The 17746-nt window shown below is 34.4% G+C and overlaps 1 protein-coding gene across 2 annotated transcripts; it reads left to right on the top strand.

Moving 5' to 3' along the window:
* Positions 1–6447: 6447 nt before the first annotated feature.
* Positions 6448–9303, top strand: LOC128234711 (uncharacterized). Of its 2 annotated transcripts, XR_008261008.1 has the most exons (5): positions 6448–6534; positions 7193–7455; positions 8231–8392; positions 8612–8755; positions 8996–9303. XR_008261008.1 is itself a non-coding variant. In XM_052949137.1 (3 exons), the coding sequence occupies exons 1-3, from the start codon at positions 8239–8241 to the stop codon at positions 9214–9216; spliced, it is 519 nt and encodes a 172-aa protein (XP_052805097.1). In that variant the 5' UTR covers positions 8205–8238; the 3' UTR covers positions 9217–9303. The 2 variants fall into 2 exon arrangements, 1 of the variants encoding a protein (XP_052805097.1); XM_052949137.1 differs by lacking the exons at positions 6448–6534; positions 7193–7455 and having other exon boundaries at positions 8205–8392.
* The last annotated feature ends 8443 nt before the right edge of the window (positions 9304–17746 follow it).

The raw sequence follows: 17746 nt of genomic DNA, 5'->3' as shown, positions 1-17746 counted from the left end.
ACGCATTCTTGCTCCAGACTGGTAGCCAACAATTCCCTTTGTGCGGTGCTTGATACAAACACTACCGATTTCAACAACTGGCGCCCAGCATCATTTGACGACTAGTACAAGCCCGTATGTAAGAAGAAACTAGGTGAGTAAGCTACTAGGTAACCTTGAATCATTCGACAACACCTATGCAGTATGATTCCTTTGTTGTTGCTTCCGATTCCTTTGTTGATTATTTAACAAACCACAGAGAACCACTAAACAACTGCGAGCCTTACCTTTTAATTCGAGTTTTGTGAAGAAACACCAAACAAAATCACAAAAAGAAAATAACCATAGAGTAATAATTGTTTGTTAGTTGATGGTCACGAGGATGTAGCATTCAAAATATCTAACAAAATTATCAAATTTATACAAAAATCCTTAAAACAACTATGCAATGGTACTGTTATAGAAAAACCGTGTGACAGTGAAACATTATTATGTTTATCTTGTTTAACTTGCTTGATACTCGATTTGTCAATTTTTTTGCAATGCTAAGTCAGTTAACCATATCAACATACGCTGCAACCCCATTTTATTCAGATGATGGTGATATGAAGCGTACTTTCCTAGACCGCGTTTCTTCCTTTCTAGTTGCAAATATAAACGCCTACTACGCTATAAAGTGTATTACTTCAAAGCAAGATGCTCACACATTCCTAATGAAGCTTTGGTTCAAATAAATCGCGTGTATTTCAGGCATTTGTCCATCAGGGTACACGAGGTACAATGACTTTTGCTTCCGGTTTGAAATCGAACGGAAAACGCCTTGGCGGGAAGCAAGGAGTTTCTGCAACATCCGCAACACGAAACTTCTTCGTATTCAGTCGTACGTACATTTGTGAAATAGTGCCAACATTTCATTTCACTATTTCATTTGCACTGTCTTATTTACTTTAATGTATCAATCAACACATGTTGGGGTCAAAAACGAACACAGTTTAACGTCTTAACGAGCATGTAGTATGTTGTTTAATTTAAGTATTTGTCTCTCGTTTACTCGTAGACTTTTGCCTAGTTTTTAAACAGAGCCTTTGTTACTGGGTATTTCTCATTAAGTGTTAGAGTTTTACCTAATCTTTTAACAGAGTCTGTGTGCACATTTGGCTACTGTTTTTTTTCGTTTACTGTTAGATTTTTATCGTGTCTTTTAACAGGGCCTTTATGAACATCTGCTTATAGGTGTCTCTCGTTCAGTGTTAGACTTTTACTTTGTCTTTAAACAGAGTCTTTGTGCAGTATTTGGCTACTGGGTGTTTTTCGTTTACTATTAGACTTTTATCGTGTCTTCTAACATCTCTCGCTTCTTAGTGCCTCTGGTAAGGGGTTAGACAGGTACCTTTTTTTAAATGAGGCCTTCATGAACATTTGGCTACTGGTTGTCGCTCGTTCAGTTTTTGACGTTTACATTGTCTTTTAACTGCGCTTTTATGGACATCCGCCTACTAGCCCCAATATCATAAAATACTTAAGTCAAATCTTAATATCAATCTCAACTTGTTTTAGAACATTACGTTAAAAACTATTGAACTTATATTTTATTTTACCCTTTTATAACGCACATTCCCTCATAAAATATGTTGCTTAAATGATACGGTCAAGTTCTAAAATAAAACAAATATTCTACAGCAAAAAACTGAAATTGAGTACAGCAAATTGAGTTTTGTCACAGAAATTTCTCAAGTACATTTTTGGCTTTTGAATGATATTTCTTTGAAATATTGACCAGATTTCGTCAACACATTCATTAAAAAAAACGCTTTAAAATAGTGAAAGCATGCGATATTGATCTTATGTAGTGAATTTAGTTGAGACTGTAGTTGCTAATGTGTCATTGTAATGGAATTTCAGGAATGATGTACAAATGTTTATTGGGAGGAGCATTCAATACAACAGCACCGTCTGGCTTGGGTTTAGTGGTAAGACACATAGAACTGTAACTGTCTTTTAGTTACATATTTATCAATGCATTATTATTATTATTATTATTATTATTATTATTATTATTATTATTATTATTATTATTATTATTATTAAGATTGGAACTTAATTAACTAATGATTTTCGTTTTCTGCTCTAATTGTTTTATGTCCGGGATATGCGCGATGAGTTATAAAAACAACAAAAAGCAAACAACAAATGTATGTTTGTTAAAATGTTAACAAAAATGATAACTTACTCAAAATTTAACATTAAATTAATATGAATGGTTTAATTTAATCAAAATGAATTGTTTGATTTTTGCAATAATTTGATACAGAGTAACTACATATTTTCAATAGTATTCAAGTTGACAGCTATTGGCACTGGAAGCAATCTACAAAATAATAATCATCAAATAATCATCAAATAAAAAAACTGATCTTGACGTTCGTAAAACTTATTGGAAATGAATTAAACTACTTCAAGGTACGAGCAAAGACTCTTGGAGGTGGTTTGACGAAGGCGATAACTCCACATTAGCCTTCGGAGCCTTTGAAACTAACAGAACTGCCTCTCTCGCTAGTGACATCGAAATGTGCGGCGTACTTACAGGTGCTCTATTTACCTTTGTAGGGTTAATGTACCCCATTGTTAGAGGCTTGGCGTTTAATTTATTTAAAAACATAATTTTAAAATGGAATGGCATTATATATATATATAAGTTATTTATATATTTATTTATTTTTTGTGCTCCAAATATGTAGACTGTGGACAGAGATATAAACCACACATTGCTGTTATATGTGTGTGGTGATTTCAACAACACTTTTGGTTGGCGATATATTTATATATACATGGTATATATGGGTATTTGTTTGTCTAGATAAACACCAAATCAGTTTTGGTTTGTGGCATCCTTATTTGACAAGGTTGCGTTTAGAAATAAAACAAAATAAAATGTCTTTTTTTATATTGTCCGAGGCTGTCAAAGGCATTTTGTTACCCTTTGTAAGAATTAAATATCACCCATATGTGTATGCATTGGTGTGTGATTATGTTTTCTCAAAGGTTACTCAAAAGAATTATTATTATAACAGTTTATTATATAATTTAAATTGATTTATTAGGAAACAGATGCTACTTTGTTAATGATCCCACCAAGTTAGTATCAAAGTCAAGCGCTGAAAAACTCTGTCAGCATTCTGGCGGGGGACTTGTGACAATAAACAACGAGTTACAGCAAGGTACGTTATCTTCAAAATAAATTGATTGCCATAGAATTATCAACTTTATATTAAAACAAATATAATTATTAGCCAAAATGTCCCTACAGTCAATGACAAATTATATGTTATTGTATATCAAAATTATATAAATAATGAAATGTTCAAATTTGTTGTAATGAGAAAACAATAATTAGGATATCAACTAAACAATGTCGTATCGATACAAAAGGACATATAAGAATGGAAGGGCATTGAAGCAAAAATACATATCCACAATTGCACAGGTCAGAATGCAAGATCGACACGTCAGAATGTAAATTGTACGAGTCAGAATGCATGATGTACTTTTTGCTTCAATTCTCTTGCCATATATAGGAGGCGTCCGGATATGTTATCGTTCGGAACACACTGTATCATCTTTCACGTTAACTTTTCAATATATATTTACTAATATTTATTTTCAGTGTTTTTGGTGTCAATGCTTAGAGGCCAAATTCGAAGCGTCTGGATAGCATTGTCTTTTGAACATGACGACGGATCACTGGCCAGACAAAACCATAACATATGAGAACTGGGCCCCAAATGAGCCTTCGTTTGGGGGATATGATAACCTGGTAGGTCAAAAATGGAATAAGCTTACTGATTGTTTAAGATTGATTGTACAATTATATGAATTATTCATGAATATTGTTTTATAGTATAAGCCAGATCTGGATTTAAAATTTATTGTCGAAGGGGTACACCTGTAAGGAATATACTATTTTATAACCTTACCTGACTCAATTATTTTTCTTTGCACATGTGTTTTGCGTTCCTAATGGCTGCTATTACATAGTTAAAAACGTCAAAATAAAATAAAATAATATTATGCGCTCACCTTTTATTTAGTTTGTATTTTGAAAGAGACAAAACTACGCATAAGATAGTCAAAAAGAGGTAATTGCGTAGATTCAAGAATAGATAATAGACAAAGAATACTTTAACTTCTAGCGTTGTTTAATATATTTTGGCCAGTAATATGTGCATGTGTCTTATGATATCAAGTGTATATTAAACATTTATTTAAAAGTAGTAATGTAGTGTGATGTCCATCGAACTCATTTTCAAAGTAAAGGTGAATCTTGAAAATATAATACCGCTGAAGTCGGTTTCTCGAATAAATGGCATTGTTGTCCGTTCATTACTGTCAATGAATACGATCGACCGAAAACAGACTGCTTTAGTTACCGTATAGTTATATTTCCCGTTTTGAAATTATCCCTGTTGTGTGTCTATCCCGCGAAAGACTGTGTAGAAATGCTGATTGACACCGACCAGTGGAACGATGTCAGCTGTCTGAAGAACAGGGGATATATGTGCGTTGTCAACAAAGGTAATGACAAGGCTGCAAATAGAAGATACAATTTAGTAGCAAAGCTTAGTCCTTAGCTTATGTTTTTTATTAAGGTGTGAGAAGGAATATACATATAACTTCCTGAAATTGTGGCGAGGGTGACCGAAATAACGGAATATATGCCCTTTGAACATTTTGGGTACAGTGAAAGGAGGAATGGCAAAACTAAATCACTTTTTATATTTCTCGTCTGAGCGCTTTGTGTGTGTGCGTCTTGTTTGATTTTAATGTTTCATTGAAATGTCCTTATTCCTTTTGCCGCGCGAATACAAGCAATTCATGGATTATGATTTTCAACCTATCAATTTCATTTCCATTGTTATAAATCACATCCCTTCTAATTGTGTAGCGAAAATGAAAAGATAATACGCCATTGTTATCATTGCCATGTAATACTGTTAATTTTCTTGTTTACCTTTTCCTGATAGTGTCTTAACTAAATTTACTCAATATCATGTTGAGACCCTAGCTTGCCAACGCCATCGATAGCTGAGGAAAACTGCCCGTACTACTACACACATTACAATGACAAATGCTACATTTACATAAGTGCACCAAAGAGTGCATGGGTGAATAGCACGAATATCTGCGAGACGATGAGCGGTAAAATTGCTAAGCTGCATCAGACGGATATATTTACTAGGTCGTTCATAACAGCATCTCTTCTTGGTTCACTCGACTCAAAAGCGTGGGTTACTGGCTATGGGGTATTTAACAATTCTATGTAATAATAATTAATGTTTTTTTTTGTAAAGATGACGTGACCGTGTCATGAGCTAGACACTATTTGACAATATCTTGTATTTAATATTCTTGGTTAATATTTAATATAGGTCAAATCATTCGCATAGACAATGCATATGTTACGGTGTGCTTGAGTGATAAGCACAACTTTTTAAGCAAGTGAAACAAAGATTTTAATAAAAACTAATTACAAACACATTTGCAAGTATCCTAAAAATATTTCAAGGACTACGATGTTTTGTCACCAAGTCACCAAGCAAAATTGTCCTGGTTGTCCGGTTAGCGCAGTGGATAGCGCTCTCGCTTATCACCAAGGCGACCCGGGTTCGATACCCGGCCTGGGCGCAAGTGAGTTTGGTAATGGGTGGTAAGATTCGAACAAGTGGGTCTTTACCGGGCACTCCGGTTTCTACCACATCACAAGACGACACTCCCACGCTACATCCTGCCAATGAGAGTGACCGCAACATCATGCCAACGAGAGTGACCGCAACATCATGCCAATGAGAGTGACCGCAACGTCATGCCAATGAGAGTGACCGCAACATCATACCAATGAGAGTGACCGCAACATCATGCCAATGAGAGTGACCGCAACATCATGCCAATGAGAGTGACCGCAACATCATGCCAATGAGAGTGGCCGCAACATCATGCCAACGGGAGTGACTCAGTAGAAACTATCATAATTTTCTTCACAATCGTTATAAAATATATAACGTTTAAACTAAAACTGTCTTGAGGCTTTGTTAGAAATGTCTTCAAATTTAAAGACGCTTCTTATTTTGTGAACATGAGGAACTTTAAGTTATTAAGTTGTCTATATCATTGTTAGATGTAAACGGAATTACAAAACTCACTTAGTGGGTGAGAGGGGGTTAGTGTTATAACTAATATGTGTCCTCCTCTCACCCAAGACGTTGTGGTTTCAATTCAAACAATTGGTACTTTCTCATGGCCTCTCAAAATTGATACCAATACTGGTTCTACACAGGAAATGGACTCGAGCGTGATTCTATACGCTTTCCGGTTTCGTTAAAATGGAGCTCAAAAGAATAAGTACAAATTAAAACTCTTTCCTTTATTACAAAATATATAACCAATAAAAATTCTCTTATAAACAGATGCACCCCGGTACCTGCGCTTCTTTACACTTGAATATTTTGAACGACGTAGACACAAACTGTGACGAACAGCTTGGTGTTGTATGTGAAGCCGGTAGGTGGAAAGTTACTTTGTTGTCAGAACTGATATTTAAAGAAGTTTTCTATTTCATTCTCTTAAGTTTTAGTTATTGAAACTCATTGTAAGAGTTATTTCACATAATGTATGTTTGTCCATGTAAGAGTCTATTTTGGGAAGTACGTAGATTTTTTTTAATTAAAAGAACAAGGTTTATTTTAAAATGTTAGAATATTAGTACAAATTAAGTTTAATGATATCCATGTTAATTGTTGTTTTTCTGTTCATCCAAACGGTAAAGATAGATTTCCAGTATCAACGACAACACAAATATGCCTTTTTGACCAAGACTTATTATCACGTATTCAAATTTTCAGAAAATGACATGTCAAGACGTGACACTAAATTCACTCGGTTCATCCTTATATCGATTTGCGAAATGATGGTGCTATCGTTATATAGAGATTGTCTTTTCGCAAAAAAGAGCTAGTTCTGACTTGCGTCAACTGCACATATGTATTTTGACTTGAATAATTGAAATCTATATATTTGAAAACACACACAATTTTATTACCCATTATGTAGATTGCATTGAATTCCATTCGTGTCAAATCAGAAATGTTTTCAATTGGTTCATTTCATAAATATGTTAATATTTCGCGAACTCCCCGAATTACTCTCGTTCTTTACACAGATCCGCTATCGGCAATCTCCACGACTACGATACCATCAACAACTGTACAGTACGGTTGCCGAAACTCCTCTTGGCTTCACTATAACGGCTTTTGCTACGCTTTGGTAAAAAGGAACGGCGATCAACATCTAGCTGACTGCGCATTCATTCAGATGGAACTGGCCAGTATTGAGAGTGAGGAAGAGAACCATAGGATTTGGGCGTGGTTGCAAAAATACAAAATGAGGCCAATGATATTTTAACCGGATTACTTGCTATATTTGGTAAGACGAACCCAAAATTAGAAACAATCGTACTAAATTGGTTTAGACTCATCAACATTAACCTATAATAATACTAGTGTCCCTGTGTCATCTTGCATCAAAAGAATATATCAGTTCATAAATAGGTTAATGTTGATGGGACTAAACTGCAGTCAGGTAACGTGCAAAATGTTCAAAAATGTTCAAAAAGGTATTCAATTAATTGGGTTTCCAAACGTGTGCGTTATCGTCTATTGATATAAAATATCATTAAGAAAGGAAGGGCCATAGCGATTAATTGTGGAACGATCACGGTTCAATTGTGAAAATGACGATTTGGAGCATGTTTTCAGGCATTTCTATTGTCTACAACTAAAAGATGCAATCCTACTCCGAAATCGAATTACCACAATAAATGCAATTGTTTTGATATACCAGAAAAGATGAACAAATGTCAAAAACAATGGTTGGGATGCTAAGTTGAATTTGAAAGAAATGTGCCAAAAACACGGTATTTTTACCATATGAAATGATAACATATCAGAGTAAATATTTTAGCATTCACCAATCATTTAATAGTTTTGCATTTTTAGCAAGTAAATACACGGTCAAAATCTTGTTATCAGTAATTTACATTTTCCAAAAGTTATAATTTAGACTATAACAGTAAATCCGCTAGTGTAGACAGTGTTGCACTTACAAATGCTGCGATCATCTTTCATCAAACCGACATTGCTCTACTACAAATTTTTCGGAAAACATATATTTTACAGAGTGTTCATATAATTGGTTTAAGGTCGCTTAATGTACAGTGATGGAAGGGAAGCAACCTACACAGTACCTATCTTGAACCCGTACGCCAGTGGCATTGCATTTATTTCTATGCAGACGCCGTACAGGTGGAAAATTACAATGAAAATGGATACAGTGAAACATATGTTATGCAAAAGTGACGAAGGTTTATGCTTAATTTTATTTTCCACCAATTGTTTGAATGCCACTTTTAATAAGGAATGTGCTCTAATATATATTTTTAATTGTGTTTGTCATCTAATAAAAGCAAAAGGGTTATTTGTGTATATTAAAGGTGAAGTGAAACCCATAAACATTATAATTCACGATGGCTTAAGCTTGAATGATTATAAATTACTTTTAGTAACACGCAAAGTAATTTTAGAGGTTGTAAGGTGGACTGATACAACAACGGCAACGACAGCTTCTGCAACTTCAACTACAACCGCATCAGGATGGCAAACGCAGACGAAACTATCGTTCAATCCGTTACCTGGGCGTCACCATGCAGACGAATCATCAAATGCAGGTATTGCATTTAATAATACCATGGAAATACCAAAAGAGTATCTATGACTTAACACGAGAAACACAAAGTCGCATTATAACTATAACAGATTACAATGCAATAGCTTTATTCATAAGTTTTGGGTTTTAAAACGGCGTAAAGTTGGTATGGTGCATTAAATGGCAGTTAGTGGTAAAGTATGTTCATTTCTGTGATATAATTGAATTATAGTTAATTCCCTATGTTTTATATTTTAAACAGTAAGCCCTGACAAAGCATCTGGACTAACACCACGGCAAATCATCGGTGTCGCCATTGACGTTATTGCAGGGGTTATCACCCTTTGCGTGTGTGTGTATATTGCTCGAAACGACATCGTGACATCAGAAATGTATCAAACGAAGCTTGTACGGGACTCGTCTATAGGATTTGACAATGCGTTGTTTCATAAGGACAGAGAAGACAGTGTTAGTCTCCAGTGACAATGATAGTCTTCAGTAAACCTCAGTTGAATATACTATATTGTCTTGGTTCATTGATATTAATTTGCTCTTGCTTCTTTCAAACGTTCAAAGCTGTGTAGGTTGCGTGAAAAAATCATACTAAGTACTATAACACGTGTTACTTAAGAAGTTAACTAGAAAACAATACACTGAATTTCATTTACCAAACCAGTATGTTCTTTGAAAAGATAATAAAACATGTGTTTTTCTATTGCGTTGAATTCATTCATTTTTTTCAGATATAACCAATTAGTTATTGTATATGTAGGCAGTTTCAATCTATTTGATCAATTGCAAGTGCTGGTCCCAGTTTCTCGAAAACTCCTTAGTTCTAATTAGAAGCCTTGCACGCGTTTTTATGTCCGTATATTTTATGTAATAGTCCAGAAATTGGTGTTTTAGGTCTGAAAGTGAAATTATTTAGACAATTGCCTTTTTTGCTAAAGGCGAATGTATCTGTTCTTCAATGGAATTTACCTTATTATTCAATGCGTTCTTTAATTAAGTTGATACAGCGGATTTATCAAAATGACTTTGAACTATGTGTTTGTTTGTTTTGCGAAAGGCAAATGCATCGTTTGTTAAATGCATAAATTTAATGAAAACATTATGTGGTCATATTTCCCTTACCAAAAAAGTTTATAAGAACAATAGTTTTAATTATTTTGTATTCAGCTGAATTCCTTCATTTTATCATTGATAAATTACTACTATACAACAGCAAAAAAACAGCAAAAAATATTTTATGTTCATTTCCTTTTTTAAATTAAATAGTTATTTGTGTTTTTATATACCAATAAAGTTTAATCATTTTTATTTCGACGAATTGATACATAAGCAAAATATTGACCGTTTATGTCCGCTTAATATATTATGCCTAAGTCTAATCTGCATCTATTTCAAAATACGAAATTCAAGTGCTATCCATCTATATAGCAAATTGGTCGCAAAAAATCAAGCTTATTAACAATGAACATGTTTGCAGTTCACTCCCAATTTTATATGGAATAAAGAAAAGAACACAGCTGTGTATCTACAAGGGTGTCCGGGAACGTCGCGGAATTATACTGTAAAATGCTAATATGTTCTTCAATTTTTCTGAAATTGTATGAATGTGTAACTAAGCCATATTTTTATTTGAATTTTAAAAAGAAAAAGGACATGATTTTTTTACTCACGAAATATCTGTATTCATGGCGACGCAGTGACAGTAACCCGGAGCACGTTTAAGATTTCATGCGATAATCATCACGGTTTTTATCAGTCAATCAATGCCAAATTGCCCGCCAAAAGACGTCACGTTAGGTGCACATCTTGACGCCATTTGTTTAAAATGGGAACGTTGTGGTCGCTTCAGTTAAGATTTGATTGTGTTTTAGCAATATTGTTCGCAAGACAACTGGAAATCCATGTCGTCAATGGGTGACGTTGAATTGTGTAGTGTTGTGAAAAGAATCTGAGTTGGACTAAAGAAGACAACGTCCGAAACTCCGAAACTTATTTAAGAGTCGTCTACGCTATCATATTTCGGGAAAACAATTTTTTACAAATGGCATGAGCCGTTTCGAAATGGAAGACAGTCGATAAAGGACGACAACTGGACTGTACGCCCGTAAGTGGTATTAGCTTCAAACGCGGAGAGAGTCCATTAGCTGATAAAAAAGGCAGTCAAGCAACAGTGTAAATCACACCATACCTTGAACTTAAACGCACTACTGTATATAAATATTAACAAATGAACTAGGAACCAAAGTAAGCACACGTTGGGTGCCTTGTTTGTTAAAAGAAGCAGAAATGGAACGACGTTTGGTCTGTTCGTCTGTCTTCCCTCAACGTAACGACATAAAGGGAGAATAATTTTTAAGTCGCATAATCACAACCGACGAGACGTGGCTCTATTACGACTCGGAAAACAAAGTACAGTCCTCCGTTTGGAAAACACCCAGAACACCCACACTAGCTAGAGTGCGAAAAAGCCTTGAAAAGAACTGTATATTTTCTTCATGGACCGAGAGGGCATGATTCTGCAACACCGCGTTCCATGTCGGAACGTAAATTATGAATATTACTCAAAGGTACTTCGGAGGGATTTCGTGCACGCGATTCGTAAGAGACGGCCGAATATGAACCTTGACCGCATTATTCTCAACCAGTTTATTGCCCCGGCGCATAGAACAGCGTCCACACAGCTCAAAATTACTCTTTTGGGGTTCGAGATATTGGACAATGGTAATTTTGTATTTCCATTTATGGGTATAGTGTTAAATGATATCGTTTGAAATTGATACATTTGCATAACGAAATATTAAATATTATTTTGCCGAATTTTCGTTTTCAGAATACCTCATTTTACGTCAATTATATTGCTATTTTGCGAAATACCCGGACACCCCTCGTAATGTACCAAGCTTTAATCGATTGCTTTAAGCAGCTTTTGAATAAGTACCATACCAAATTTTCGCAAGGTGCAGACGTTTACATCGGTATTTGTGTCTATGATGCAAGTTTCAATAAATTCCTTTCAGTAGATTTTGAGCTTCGGAATTTTTTTTGTCCCTTTCGGTCAAAGGGGGGGGGGGGGGCGCATAATCTGTTGTTGGTAAGGATGTCGTTCGTTAGTAGAGAGTAAAGGTAGCTAATAGAAAAGATGCTATACGGAGTAGTCGGTAGGCGACCATTATTCAATAGAAAAGGTTAGAAACTGTACAGACTGAAAGTTCCAGCGCTAAGCACTGCAGTGTAAGAGAAACCCTCAGACCCCTCGTTGGACACATTGCCATTAGTAATTGGGCCTATATGGACGGATAGCTTTCATTATATAACATATTTTCATAACTTCCCATGCATTCTAATATATCATAAGCACAAATATGATAAATCACTGCAAGACGAGTGGATGTTAACTCGTCTCTTGTACTTTTAGAACTTCTGTTGTTCACCTTAGCGTTTTTCTGTAACAGTTATTGGTTGGAAAGATCTTTCAGCTCAATATCAACGCGTCCTTGAGATTGGTGGGCATTATCGTACTTGTTTGTAATACTTTACAAGTAAGATAATAAAGACACAAAATAACTATCTCTGGCTGAAATTTAAGGGTCAAAAGTCAATTTAACTCTATTGAAATCCTGATATATAGTATTAAAAGTGGTCAGTCTGATAACAATTAAACGTCTATAACTGCATATCATGTATGAGGTTCCGTTAGCGACTTTAACCTATTATCCACTGACCCCAAATTATAAAGCTTCATTGGCTGGTCACGACCGACTTGCCCATTAAGTTGTATGTCTTTGGGCCCAAGCGTTTTTCGTTATTGATCGGAAAGGGATTATCAGCTCAATATCACAAGGTATTGACTTTTGATCAACTGACATAAAAATTAATAGGGTTCATCTAAATGTCATGACTGACCAGATAACTAAGTTTGATATCCCTGTGCCCCAGCGTTCTGCAGTTTTTGGTCGGAAACTGATTTTCAGCTCAAGGTTACCACAACCTCGAAATCGGACACACTGACCTCAAATTCGAAGGAATTTATCTACCTGCCTGTCATGTTTGAAGTCCTGTAACTATGTGTTCACATGCTTTTGGTCGGGAACTATAGGGAAGGAGGGACAGACGGAAGGACAGCCTGTCCGATACTTATTTGCAGTCATTCGGGGGCATAACTAATCATGTCACATACCACATGAGCTAACCATTGAGATTATATAATCTAAAAGTAGACAACTTTATGTAAGAAAACTTATTTTCGAAATATCTGAGATTGTTATCAATACAATTACACTTAACAGGATTCATAGCGATCAGATAATAAAGAAGCTATAATACCTAAACAAGGTTACTGTAATAGTTGAACTGACTATCTAGTCTTTGACTTAAGACAAACCATATTCATATTTGATCCAAACTGTACCAACATACTTAGTCTAATAGAGCTTGGCAAGGATTGGTTATTGTGTAACGTTTTTTGAAGATTCGACATAGGGATCTACTTTTTATCCCAGACGACGCATACTCGACTTTCATCTAAACAATAAAAACGTGCCAATTGCCCCCGAAAGGCCACATTAGATATATAGCCATTCGTATTTGGGCCTAAATAGACAGATGGCTTTAAGTGACATACAGTCTAATCCCGTTGGCTCGAACTCGCTTGGGTTGAATTCTTCATTGGTTCTTATTCGATGTAAAGGAGCGATTTCTTTAAACCGAATGGAAGCATTCTGGCTAGGTTCGATTTTTCTGGGGCTCGAGGTTTTTTCGCCGTACCGTAGAAGTTCAAGCCAACGAGGTTCGACTGTATGTTCATGATGATCTACACTACCTTCCCACGATGTTTTGAAATATTGACCTGAAACATTCTAAAAAGCAGATAATGTCAGTGATTCAGTGCAACACGAAGTGGATGTCAACTAGTCTCTGGGCCTATGCGTTCTATAGTTATTGATCGGAAACATATTTTCACCTTAAGGTAACAACGATTTTGATAATAGTCTCAAAATCCAACGAGTTCATCGGCTATATTTGCTCATATTAGAGAGGTGTTGAAAATGTGTATAACATCTATATCAAATGTTCAATCGCATCGCTGATATTGTGACATATTAAAACTGCACTCTCAGAGATTGAACGTTTTGACAACTTTTTTAATTTTTTGTCTTGGAACGAGCCTATTTTTGCGAAAATCCATGAAAACCAGTTATTTAAGATGGGGACAAAAATATGATCGCAGATTTTTATATTTAAGTTCATAAATTGATGTTTAATGCATTTTTCTTAAACAGTAAGTAACGGTTTAAGCCATAAAACATTTATTTCGAACGGAAATATCAAAATCTGCAGTCTGATCTTTTTTCAGCAATCTTATATCATAGGTTTGCAGATATTTAAGCAAAAAAATTGCTCTTTCAAAGACAAAAAATAAAAAAGTTGTAAAAATGACAAATCTGTGTGAGTGCAGCTTTAAGTAAAAAAATCCAGCTGCGTTTTAGGCGAGTTTGTAAAATATTCCAAATGATTGGCCCGTTTTATTCATTTTAATAACAATTTTTCAGGCTTGTCGTCATTTTTGTGCAGAAAAATACTTAAGAAATAAAGGGACATGCTTGAAAGAGGATTTTAACTGAGCTGAGAAGACCGGTATCGAAGAGACGGAATCATTTAACGGGGGTGTGGGTGAAAAGCTTGTGCTAGATCAGATATATAAGCCCGAAACCGACACCAATATGACCATTGTGACAATGATGATACACATACTACTGATATAGACCCCTTCCAGTCGAGAAAGGGTTTCCGAAAGGGAATATCTCGACGAAATGGTTGAGACACTCCCAGTATCTTTTGGGAACCAGTTTTCTACACATTTAAGCCTATGTGTTGATAATGATGTTGAAAAGGATGAGTAAGATAAAGATGAAGATGGCATTTTGCGGGATGCAAGCAATACGTGTGTGAAAAACAACAGAAACAAGCTCAGAAGCCAAAAGTTTAAACATAAACCCCGTTTAATGACACAGGGTAAACGCCAAAGACATAGAACACAAGAAAAAAAATCACCAACAAGAAACATTGAACAACAGCACAAAATTCAATAAACAGCACATTGCATATATACTATATGAAAAAAATAGGTATGTTTATCAAAGATTGTTAGGTACCGCCTTTGAACGGTCAGAAAAACCCTGGCATTTAAATAACAGAAGTATTGAAAACTAATGTGTCCAAGTTTTAAATGATTGCAAAGAACGGGTGTTTTATTTATGTTGTTTTTCGCTTTATTGGAATGCTCTAGCATACAAATTATATTATAACATATAGTATGATTAGTGGATTTTATGATTAAGATATATTTGTTAAAAATACTTTTGATTTATCATGTTTCTATCAAAGTGTACTATTGTTGCCATCTTTCAATATTGAAATGTAGTGTTCTAGTTACATGTGTCCTCAAATAAACTTAACATACTTTGTTTCAATCCAATTTAGCTACGGTGTTGCGCCTGCTATTTAAAGAATTATTATAACCACAAAGTAGGATATAATAACAGTTAACTGCATTGCAACTGAAGAAATTTGATTGCTTGCGCCTGTACAGTGTAAATAACTCATCAAGCATACACAATAGAGGCAAAATAAAATGATGTATTGATTGTTTAACTTCTTTTGATACATCTGATTAGAAACTAAGGAACAAACTGTCTCATTTTTATTTCATTTCATTCGATCATATGAATATACCTATGCACAAAAAGATCTCCAAGGGTGTGTTGTTTTTTAAATGTTTTGGTATTCTCATTAAAAGGAGTGGATTGGATTTATTTCACAATAAGTTGGTAAGCTTTATAATTTTCAACAGCTCAGCCGATAGAAATTAAAGCACTGTAAAAGTTATTTGAGCTTTTTTTGAAGTTTTCCTTTGCTAAAAGGTCAATTATAGAAAAGCAAAGCGAAAATGAGAGTAGAAATAGGCGTGTGATGTTTTCAATGAATCATAAATGTTACATTTTTATTAATATCTAAACTTCTCAACTACATTTGATATTGACACATGATCAACCGTCAATAAGAATGTTACTAAATACTTTTTAGTCCATAATGATAAAGGAATGTAAATAGGATGATCATTCGGTTTAACTATTTTATTACGGTATGACTAAATTGCGAAATGCCCGGCTTTTCGCGAAAAGCCGCAAAGCAGGGCTTTCCGCGAAAAGCCGGGGGATTGGTAGTTTTTCGTGAAACGCCCCGGGTTTGATACGGCTTTTCACCGAAACTGATCAAGTCATGTTTATTATGTTAAAACCCTTGATACAATAAGCCCGTGTTTTCGTGAGATTATCAAAAAAAATTCATTTCATCGTAAGATTTGATACATTTTGGCACTTAACCAACATTATTATAAAGAAAAATAACCAAAGTGCACAATAAAATGACACCCCCTTGACCTCTAAGTTAATCTGTGTTTTATTTATTTCAAGAAGTACAAAAAAGCAGTAATGTCGACACATCGACGATTAACCGATGATGAATATGACTTTTTAACTTATCATGTTTGCATTCGTGACAGTTTCAATAAGTAACAGGTTATTCAGAAATACCTTAAAGCTGCACTCTCACAGATTAAACGTTTTGACAACTTTTTCAAAATTTGATGCTTAATGCATTTTTCTTTAACCGTTAGTAACGCTTTAAGCCATAAAACATTTATTTTCGAACGGAAATATTAAATCTGCGGTCTTAATATTTTTCAGCAGTTTTATATCTCTTTAAATCTGTGTATCAGAATGCTAGTTGAACTAGGGATTGCAAAGTAATAACTGATGGCCCGAAAGATAAAAACAAACATAAAAGATCAACTAAAAACATTTAATCAGACGAACGTCGAAGCCATTACTTGCAATAGAAGGAATGTCGTATAAAACTAGTGTTGATTTACATAAAAAATTAAGTCCTAGATAACAATTTAACGTCAATAACTGGATATACAGGCAACACATTATTGTCTCATGCAAAATCAAAATGATGTTATTATTTTTCGACGTAATTATCAATGTTCATGTTCTAATCATTTTATCAAGTAACTGACATGTACTTAGGAACACTTCACCCCTTCAATTGTTATGGTAAATGACATTGGAGCCATCTCGTTTTTTGCAACAACCCACCTTGCCTGCTGTACATTGTTCAACCTGCATTTCAAGGATATATAACGTTGTTTATCCACATATTAACATTACATACATTATAAGATATTGAACTTGTCAATTTAACTGATGATTACCTAATTACTTATTCAATATAAAGAACCGACATCATCATGACTTCATCTATTTTTATCGAAACTGTTTACAAATTGGATAGTATTAACACCCGGGCCGAAGGATTTATTTATGGTTACATACAAAAACAAATATATGTCACTAGGAAGGTTGTTAATTTGAGCTATCTCATAATGTGATTACTACCCCCGCACTATCAAGTGTGAAAACACCATTTTTTAAATCTGAAGTCAAACGTTATATTGGTTTCAACATACAGAGCATGATGATTCCTATATTAAATAATAATCTTGCCACAATATCACGAAAATACTTAAGTCAAACTCAATCTCAATCTTAACTCATTTTACCACATAAAAGCATAATATTGTTTAAAATCTTGCATGTATTAATACTTTTTGAAAATGTTATAGAAATATTTTGAAAATATTTCAAAGAAAACTAATTCTACAGCAAAACATATACTTGAGTAATTGTTAAAAGGCCATGAATATTTTTCAATTGGAATCTAGACCAAAGGTTTCAAGCAACATATTCTATGATAAAATGAGGTTTTCAAAATGTTTAAAAACGTATCTTTTTTTTCAATAAATTTAAATGTTATACGGTAAAATAAGTTGAGATCGAGTTTGAGATTTGACTTAAATATTTTTTTGTGATATTAGGGCCTGGACTATCATAACTCAAAAAATCAACAATATAAGCAACACGTTTTAAAGGAATATACA

Source organism: Mya arenaria, chromosome 5 (genome assembly GCF_026914265.1).
Source record: "Mya arenaria isolate MELC-2E11 chromosome 5, ASM2691426v1".
Lineage (NCBI taxonomy): Eukaryota > Metazoa > Mollusca > Bivalvia > Myida > Myidae > Mya > Mya arenaria.
The sequence above is the reverse complement of the archived record's forward strand: the minus strand, read 5'-3'. Positions and strand labels throughout refer to the sequence as shown.

What these genes read in the sequence shown, in the direction of transcription:
- LOC128234711 (XM_052949137.1), top strand. Translation starts at nt 8,239, where the DNA reads ATGTACAGTGATGGAAGGGAAGCAACCTACACAGTACCTATCTTGAAC. An exon ending in GTTATGCAAAAGTGACGAAG is followed by an intron (nt 8,393 to 8,611) that starts GTTTATGCTTAA and finishes AAGTAATTTTAG; the next exon opens with AGGTTGTAAGGTGGACTGAT. An exon ending in AGACGAATCATCAAATGCAG is followed by an intron (nt 8,756 to 8,995) that starts GTATTGCATTTA and finishes TATTTTAAACAG; the next exon opens with TAAGCCCTGACAAAGCATCT.